This window comes from Peromyscus maniculatus, chromosome 17, assembly GCF_049852395.1.
Source record: "Peromyscus maniculatus bairdii isolate BWxNUB_F1_BW_parent chromosome 17, HU_Pman_BW_mat_3.1, whole genome shotgun sequence".
Lineage (NCBI taxonomy): Eukaryota > Metazoa > Chordata > Mammalia > Rodentia > Cricetidae > Peromyscus > Peromyscus maniculatus.
Window position 1 is genome coordinate 57,380,996 of NC_134868.1, and position 9,690 is coordinate 57,390,685.

At 53.6% G+C, this 9,690-nt stretch overlaps 1 protein-coding gene across 1 annotated transcript; it reads left to right on the forward strand.

The window, feature by feature from the left end:
• Window positions 1–261: 261 nt before the first annotated feature.
• On the forward strand, window positions 262–9,481 carry Atp4b (ATPase H+/K+ transporting subunit beta). The gene is made up of 7 exons (XM_006981287.3): window positions 262–480; window positions 3,583–3,711; window positions 5,690–5,803; window positions 5,915–6,114; window positions 7,060–7,116; window positions 8,135–8,245; window positions 8,894–9,481. Exons 1-7 carry the CDS (start codon window positions 369–371, stop codon window positions 9,053–9,055), a joined length of 885 nt encoding a protein of 294 aa, XP_006981349.1. The 5' UTR covers window positions 262–368; the 3' UTR covers window positions 9,056–9,481.
• Window positions 9,482–9,690: the final 209 nt, after the last annotated feature.

Sequence of the window (9,690 nt, forward strand, 5' to 3'; positions counted from 1 at the left end):
GCCCCAGGGACCTGAATGGCAAGGTGACAGGTCTCAGGCCTGTCGCCTTGGGCCTGGAAGGTACCAGTTTGTGTTTTCCCTCCTGAAGGAGAGATGAGGCACAACCTGGAAGGCTGTTCAGCCCGGAAACACTTCTCTTCAGTTGCTATCAGGGCAGGATTGACTTGTCAGCCAAGGGCATCCCAAGGACCAACTGACTTCTGGGGCAGTAGAGGGCAGATATCAGGCAAGCCCCAGCCCTCCCTTGTGTTTGTAGAGGTGATAGTGGAGAGCTGATAGCTGCCTCTGATGCCTTTGGCCTCATGCAGGGGAGACTATAAGCCTGAGAGGACACTTCCTGGGCCCAGTCCAGGCAAGCGGGAGAGGACATGGCAGCCCTGCAGGAGAAGAAGTCATGCAGCCAGCGCATGGCCGAATTCCGGCACTACTGTTGGAACCCGGACACTGGGCAGATGCTGGGCCGCACCCCAGCCCGGTGGGGTAGGTGTGGGCCATGTAAAGGGGGCATGGGATGAGGCAGGGGGCTAGCAGACAACAGGATCCAGGCCCTGCTGGGGCACCTGGGAACACTCCGCAAGCCATGCGTCACCTCCCAGCAGGAAGCCAGGGTCCCCCCCAGATGGCCCTGAGGCTCAGACTCCGCAGCACCTGCAATGCAGGTCCAAGATGAGCCCCAACTTTTCATCCATAATTTTGAAACATCATTTTAAAGCTCTTTCTGAAACTAATTGCTGTTTTAAGTTAGAGCGAGCAATGTTAGCTTCTTGTTCAGATAATGTGGGAGGCAGGGATTTACTTCAATGGGTTTGTTCTATTGTGAGAGAGAATCGCCATGACTCTAACATGCTGGGCATCTTTGGAGACCTCCCTGATTCCCAGGCTGCCTCTGAAGCGCCCTGAATAGGTGGGCTAAGTAGATACATCCACAGAGTCCCTTCCTTACGGCTGGCCTGTGGTGACCTGGGGGACCCTTTCTTCTGGGGCCACTGTAGGAACAGAAAAGTCCTCACAGACTAGAAGGCTGTGCACCTGTTCAGGACGTCCCCTCACAGAGTATATCCTCCACAAACAGGAAGTAGTCCTGAGACCCCAAAGAGTGAATGTCTCCCAAGCTTTCCAGGACCCATGACATGGGCGTTACAGACAGAGCTTGGAGGGGTGCAGTGAGGGCTTTGCAGGCTACATCACTGGGGGATACGGGGTGTGTGCCACCTTGCTCCTTAGAAGGCAGCCCCGGGCCTGTTCCTTTGGGTTCCCGCAGCAGTCATGTGGGGATACAGTCCAAGGTCCTTCAGGTCTGGGCACACATTAAAGGCTGCTTTGGCTGACCTTTTACCACCCATCTTGGGGGGCTGGAGAATCGAGATGAGAGGGTGATACCTCATCACTCAACTGCGGCCACTCAGCCAGCCTCGGCCCAGCTTGGATGTGCTCCCACATGAAAAGTATACACTGTTCATGGAGAAGGAGATCGGGTACTCCCTCCTCAAGACCCTGAGACCTCCCAGGGGCAGAGAACACCCCTGAGTCTCTGCCGACTTAGGGAAAATATAATAAATTCCAGAGCAGAGAGGAAACAGGAGGTCACCATTCACCAGTGGGAAATACAGAAGCAGGGCTGGTGCTGGAACCATCCCAGGAAGTGGGTCAGCAAATGGGGTCCTGGGGCAGATGATGGGGCTGCCAGGTAGCCTCTCAGGACCCTTGTGTGGTAGGCTATTCTAGCTGCCAAGCTTCCTACAAGTCTCCTTGATGGCTTCAATGTCACTCAGAACTTTCTGGAATGGTTTCACAGCCTGAATCGAGGACTTGGCCTCAGTGTCTGGGGATGACATTCTCAAGGGAAATGGCAGAAACAAAGAATGGAGCAAGTCACTCTTAGGGAAAGAGGCACATGCGGTACTCAGAGGAAATGGGGGCTGGAGACCACAGGCTGAAAACAGCAGAGGTCTCAGTGACTTGGGGCATACCGTGCCACCACTGGGGCCACACTCTTTCTCTGTGTGACATGGAACTCTTACCACCAGTAGTTCCCAAGCTGTGAGAGCCCATGGCATTGGCCACTTGGGGGAGCCAAGCCTGATGGTAGCAAAGCTGGGATCCTTCATCTGCACCTGGGAGATGTTGAGCTCTGGTTCTCACACCCATGAGCTGACTAGTCAGGAAGCAGGCTTGTGAGGCAGGATGGACAAGCAGCAAAGCTGAGATTCCTACCTGTGGGAGCTCAGGTCCCAGGAAAGTAGATAAGTTAGACAGACGCCACATCGGGTAGGAACCTGTGGGAACCTGCAGTGATCACGTCACCCCTGCAATGAGAGCTCTCCCTCTGTTGGGCGTCCACCCCTGTAGACCAGGACGCTAAGTGGGTGTACAGCCCTGACAACCCTATCAGCACAGGGTCAGGCCATCCATCGGCCACTACAACATCCAAACCCAAGTAGAGTACAAGGCCTCCACGGAACCACAGTTCTGAGATAGGCAACTGCTGTGTTGACCCTCCAGGGAGGGCCTGTCAGAAAGAAAAAAAAAAAGACCCCAATCCCATAGCTGGCCTCCAGCCTGTGACCCCCCACCATCTCTGTCCCCACTGACTTGGTCCTGCCCTTTAGTCACTTTTTGGGTCACTGAAGAAAGACCTACTGGGAGAAAGCCACACCCACATCATGCATTTGGAAGGGGCATCCTACGTTCTTAGGGACCTTCCCAGGAAGACCAAAGCCACGCCAGCACAAAGACCTTCTTCTGACGACATGTTTCTTAGCAGTGGCTCCCATGGCTAGAAATCATTCAAACACAACTGTGGAGACTTCAGAGTAGCCCAAGCCCAAGGCCATGCCCCAGATGGGTGTAATCACCCTGACTCGAAAGGAACGTCATCAAAGGGGTCTTCAGGAGCCCAGGGAGCCTGGCTCACACTGGGGTTGGAACATCTCCTTCCTCTGATGCTTCAACCAGAGTGCTGGGAGCCACAGGAGCTGGGCCTGCCCAGCATGCCTGCCAACCTTCCTCTCTGCAGGACACAGGGCAAGGACCTGCCAGGTCCTCAGAGCACCATCCAGATATACGCAGTCATAGCCCTTCCCAGCCAGACCATGCACGGGGGCCACTGTGGCCAGCAGCTACCTTTTCCTGCCTTTCCCATCCTGTAGTGTGGGAAGCAACAGGAACTCCAGGGAACAGAAGAGGCTCTGGGATCCTGCCATGATGGCTGTAGATATAGTGATCAGCGAACCAAGCACACATAGTTGCCACTAATGTGCAGGGGGGGTGACAGGAGCCCACATAAGGCTGTGAACATGCCCTGTGGTTCTGTTGGGGGGGGGGGGCGGGAGAGATCAGAGATGGTGTAGGGTGGTGAGTTCCAGAACTAGAGAGCGAGGGTAAGAGGGTGCCAAAGAGCCCAGGGATTCATTCCACTTGGATGAGAAGGTTCTGGAACTCAGTAGAGGTGCTGACGGTGCAGCGTCGTGAGTGCATTGCATGCCACCAACTGTGCCCCGTGCCGGAGATGGAGGAAACCGTGGGCCTGTTCCGAGAACATTGCCACAGCTGAGGCCGCTGCTTCCACCTCTCTCTTCACAGTGTGGATCAGCCTCTACTACGCAGCTTTCTACGTGGTCATGACGGGGCTCTTTGCCTTGTGCATCTACGTGCTGATGCAGACCATTGACCCCTACACCCCAGACTACCAAGACCAGTTAAAGTCGCCCGGTAAGCATCAGGGGGGCCTCGGCAATGCTCTTGGGGAACACAAAACAAGGCACAGCACGGAGTCCCTCCTTGCCCACACACACCCAGGGCAGGGGGTCCCATAGCTTCCCAATAGGGACAGTGAGTCTAAATTGCAAAGTCTGACTTTGGCTTTAGTTTTAGGTAATAAAGGGGGTTAGGAGGTCACTGGGACGAGAAGCCTGTGCACCCACATTTTATGCTTCTGCACACCCAGGGGAGTGTCCACAGAATACACAGGAGATTGCTGCCAGGGAGTAGATCTGGGGGTCGAAGGAGGAAGACCTGGGGTGGAAACACCCACTTGCTCGCTAATCCCTGGGATGGATGAGTGGAGAGCTGAGACCCAGTCATCTGAGGCCGAGAAACATGAAAAACAAGTCCTTTCCCCTTCAAATCTTGAACAGCTGTTCTCTTCCTAACACCTATAAAGACAGCAAAAGCCCGGCTCACATAAGAAAGCCAGCCACATGGACGGGCCAGGCTGAGCACACTGTGGATCATTCCCCACCAAAGGCCACAGGGTGTTCGTGGAAAGAATGAGTGACTTCACGGAAAAGGGGTCAGGGAGTAGGGCACCAGCGCTAGAACAAGACAGAGGTGGGCAGGGCGGCCCCAGGCCGCTTGCCTGTGCATGTGTCTGCACCATGAACTCACATCCCTCACATCCCATCCGTTAGCAGAACCAAGACCACACTCAGCGGATGTACAGCGGACTGAAGTGACTCGGTGACCTCTCTCTCTCTCTCTCTCTCTCTCTCTCTCTCTCTCTCTCTCTCTCTCTCTCTCACACACACACACACACACACACACACACACACACACACACACACGCTTAACCTATTAAAAATGATTTTGCATTTAATTAGAATCAGTGTAGTGTTTTAAAAGTATTGTTTACAATTGTTCATTTACTCGTGGGTGGGGGTGCAGGGGTGTAGGCCTACAGGCCTGCATGCACATGTGCAGCGAGAAGACGACCCTCGGGAGTTGGTTCTCTCTTTCCACTGTGTGGTTCCAGGCACCACATTCAGGTCACCAAGGTTGGGTGGTTTTACCTGCTGAGCTTTCTTGCAGCACAAGTGTTTAAAAAAAATTTTTTTACATTTTTTCCGTTTGTTTTTATGAGCATGGGTGTTCTGCCTGCACATCTGTCTGTGCACCTGCACACGTGTGCCCAGTGGCTACAGAGGCTGGCAAAGGGCATCAGCTGTCCTGGAACTTGAGTTACAGATGGTTGTGAGTTGCCCTGTGGGTGCTGGGAATCTAACCGGCCTGGGTCCTCTGGAAGAGCAGCCTGTGCTCTTAATCACTGAGCCATCTCTCCAGGCCCCAAGTGAATTTTTTTTTCTTTTTTTTTTTTTTCCTTTGAGACAACCCTGGCTGTACTGGAACTCTCTCTATATAGACCAGGCTGACCTCAAATAGAGATCTGCCTGCCTCTATCTTTTGAGTGCTGGGATTAAAGGTGTGTGCCACCACACTGGCTCCCCAGGTGAAACACTTGATGTGTGTTCGGATTCCTTTTCCCTGGAGACCTACCTGCAGGCTGTGGGGAGCACCCCCAGAGGCTAGCATCCACTGCGCCAGTCTTGCTCATGACTCCCCTGGGCCCAGAGCCCCCTGTGGAGCATGCATCCCCATTGCTGGGGCCTGGGCACCCAGAGTCTCAGGGACAGAACAGGCTCTCATTCCCACTGTGCTACATTCTGCAGAGGTCAGGGGCCCCAGGACCTGTGTTCTCAGAGTTCTTGGGCCCTTCTTTAGAGTGCTCCTGCCTTGGCTAGAGGGGGTGCCTGTCCTACAGCTCCCTCCTAGGAGCGGGCGAGGAACCGATTCTACCTCAGATGCTATCTACCTGTGGTTGGGGCTTGTGCGAGACTGGACAACCTCAGGGCCCAGGGCTCAGTATAAGTGAGCGCTTGGAGAAACTGATCAAGGAGGTGTTCTTTCTTTCCAGGTGTGACCTTGAGACCTGATGTGTATGGGGAAAGAGGACTGCAGATTTCCTACAATGTCTCTGAAAACAGCTCCTGGGCTGGCCTTACACACGCCCTCCACAACTTCTTAGCAGGTGGGTGACCGCCAATGCAGCCATGTGCCTGTCGCCTGAGAGAATCCTGGGGACTCGGGACCTCCCCCCTGGGCTGTGCGGGCTGGCTGATGACAGGTGTTTGTTCCACAGGCTACACCCCGGCGTCCCAGCAGGGCAGCATCAACTGCACCTCCGAAAAGTACTTCTTCCAGGAGAGCTTTGCCGCTCCAAACCATACCAAGTTCTCCTGCAAATTCACTGCAGACATGCTGCAGAACTGCTCAGGCCTGGTGGACCCCAGCTTCGGCTTCGAGGAGGGGAAGCCCTGCTTCATTATTAAAATGAACAGAGTGAGTACCAAGGGCCCCACTTCAGAGGAGGCCCTGGAGTGGTAGGAGCCCCCCACCCCACCCCCTCACACTTCACAATGGGGCCTGGGCCCTTTATCATGCCCCCACCCTGACTCCATACACATTCATCATGTTCAGCTCTTAAAACACAAACCGAGAATTTTCTGCTCAGACAATGTCTTGCAAATACAACACAGAGCTAATAAAGGAGAGATCTTCACCAGCAGGGGATTCAGACTGGGGGAAGATAGAGGCATTCTGCATGGTCTTCTGTAGCAGAAACAGGAGTCTTTCAGGGTTGGTCCTACAGGAATCGCCGGGGCTTCAGTGGGATCTGAAGCCAAGTGGCCGCAAGTCCCACCAATGCCCTAAGAACAAAGACACAGTAAACAAGTGGCAGAAATGCAGTAGAGCTGAGTGGCCCTCAGGCAACAGGGGCTCAGGGTCACACTGTTCGGGGGACCGAGTGGCAGGTGAAGCCCAACTGGCCTCGCTGCCCGTTCCCATTTTACCAGGTCTTAGCAAGCCACACACTCAGGCACCCAACCCACCACTGAAGTCCTTCGCCTGGGAAGATCTCCCCAGGGCTGCCTGGCGCGTGGTCTGTGATCAGGGCTGCACCGGCCCATGCAGCTGCTGACACTCCTGCCAAAGGCAGGTCCTGCTCAGGGGACAATGCCCGGGGCTCAAGAAGTCTAGGGAAGGAATGTGGGGCTCTGGGGACCCCACTGACAGCAGCAGGTAGACCCATCCTCCAGCAAGGAAGGCTGCTGCACATCACCACAGCAGACCGGAACATCGTGCCGGTGACCAGGGCCCCTCTATGCCAGCTCCACCATTGCCAACCCGCCTCCTAGACCACAGTACCTGGGAGGGGGGGATGGCTCAGAAGCATGTGTGAGCATCCACCTGCACATCAGGGGTGCATCACAGCCTTTCTTCTAGATCGTCAAGTTCCTTCCCAGCAACACCACAGCCCCCCGAGTGGACTGCACGTTCCAGGTGAGCACAGCTGGGGTTGGGAAAGGGTGGGACCCGAGGGAACCCTGGGCACACGCCAACCGTCACCTGTCAGCCACGGCCCGGAGTGACAGCTCAGAGAAATAATGCCATAGCTACGGATTCGCCTTCGTCAGGTCTGTGCAGTTACTTACATTTCAGAAAGCCTGGCATAAGATGGATGGCCTGGCCCGCCATTTCTACTACCATATGGGCTTTAATTTTTTATTTACAAAAAGTATTCCGGATCACCGATAGCGTTGATGCTTAACGGAGCTTGGCATGTCTACGTAGGTGGCATTAATCACAGAGAAACTCTCTTACAAAATGACGAGGTACAATATCAAACACTAAACTTTCCTTCCCTAAATGTTTCCCAAGGCTTGTTTTCAATGCCGAGCCCTAACCGGCACGTCAAAAGGGCACATCCGTGAGTGACCCAAGGAACATCTATCCCCTCGGGGCTCTGTCCCTAGGGCTCAGGCGTCTGCTTGTTCTTCGCTGTTTGAATTATTTTGGCCACACACAAGCTGACCTTAGAGGTCATTGTTCCTTGATGAACGTAAGCCACCCATTGGGCAGGTCTGACTCCAACAATGAGAGGAAATAGATCCCAGGAACCTGTGTTTACACTTAATCCAGAAACCCCACACAAACCCTGCACCCGGTTTTGGCAAAGGAGGTGCTTGGTCTTGTCAAACCCTCTCATCTCACGTGCTAATAATCAAACACCGGCTTCCCCAGTTCCAACACTCACCCAAGACACTAAGACGGAATAAGCGGGGTGGGAAGTGGTGGAGGTTTGGCATTTCGAGAAGGCACCAGGGTCTAAGGCCTGACTAGGAACGCTGGCCAGGTACAAGGTCAACTCTGCTGCACTAACACACAGAGTTTTGGTGTGATCGCTGGCATTGGTACCAGGGTTTGCCGCCCAGTACATGCATAACTCACATGTCTACTTGTACACAAAAGGACATGTGCCCAGTGCTTACTAGACTCGGCTCTGGTCTCTCCTCCTCAGGATGATCCCCGAAACCCCCAGAAGGACACTGAGCCCCTGCAGGTCGCGTACTACCCACCCAATGGTACTTTCAGTCTCCACTACTTCCCCTACTATGGCAAGAAAGCCCAGGTAGGTCCGCCTCACTCTGCCCCAATGCATGTGCTAAATTCCCTCAGACTTGGCAACGGAGAAGCCATCTTCTATAAAAGCAGGACAAAGGCCGAGCAAAAGGGTACACACCTGCAGTCCTAGCACTTGGGAGGGGGAGGCGAGAGGGTCAGCAGCATAAGGTCATTTGGGCTACAGCGCAAGTTCAAGGCCAATCTGGGCTGCAGGAGATTTTATCTTGGAAAAGTGAATAAGAAACAAAGAAAATGAATGAAAGAAAAGACATCCAGTCCTGGACATTTCTTTTATCCACTTAGAAATGCACCTCCCAAAAACCATGAACATCCACCCGAGTCCCTTAGAGTGCAGGGTCTCCCACGTCCTCCTGGGATCCAGGAATCTCTCCAAAGCATTTCCCCCACACCGCATTCTTCCCCCCATTTTATTTTCACATCTTGTTTTCTGTCTGGAGCTCCTAGAGTAAGTATTCTCATTGTACCTGCTCTGCGGGCAGAAGCCAGTCTCTCTGTGACCCAAGGGTCACTGGACCAAGACAGACTCGAAGGAGAGTCTTTTATGCGTATCCCTCCCTTCATCAGTTAGTCTTGTTTTTCTTAACATCCAGGGCTTTTTCCCAAGCATCTCATCCCCCCCCTTCTTCCACTCCAGCCCCATTACAGTAACCCTCTGGTGGCAGCAAAGTTTCTCAACATCCCCAAGAACACAGAAGTCCTCATCGTGTGCAAGATCCTGGCAGACCATGTGACCTTCGACAATCCCCATGACCCATACGAAGGGAAAGTGGAGTTCAAACTCACAATACAGAAGTAAGAAGCTGGAGTGGTCAGCCACACCTACAGACACCCAGCCGGCCACTCCCCCTTGACTGCACGCCCTCTGCTGGCCAGCCCGCACAGCCACCTCAACATGATCCAGAGCTGACACCACCGCCCATCTGTTGACACCAGGAAGTGCTCCTGTCCAGCACGCCCCTGAACACCATCAGCTTTCTACTAAATCCAATCCGATTGTAGCTGTGGGGTTAACACAAGAACCCAGAGTCCTGTCATCACTGAAGAGACCCCAGGGTGACCCGTCTGTCGGTATCACCGCCCTGTGATCACCTGTCTTTCCTGAACTTCGATATGAACTAAGTGTAACACTGGTCACCCCAGCATGACACATTCCCAATTTGTGCTTCTGAGACTACAACACCTACACCACAAAAACAAACTATATTAAAGTTATTCTTATTCTGTGTGGAAAAGTCATGTCTTTCCTGACCCGGGAGAAAAGTTTACTGAGAACCAAATGCTCTTTTCTTTAAAGCCTTTCCATGATCTCAGTCACACTGCAGGTGGTACCTCAGCCACTGAGGCAGGCATCTCAGAGATGGACTAAGGGGCAGGGATGCTCAGAGAGCTCCACACAAACAGCCTGCCACTTCGTCCACAGATCTACCCTGG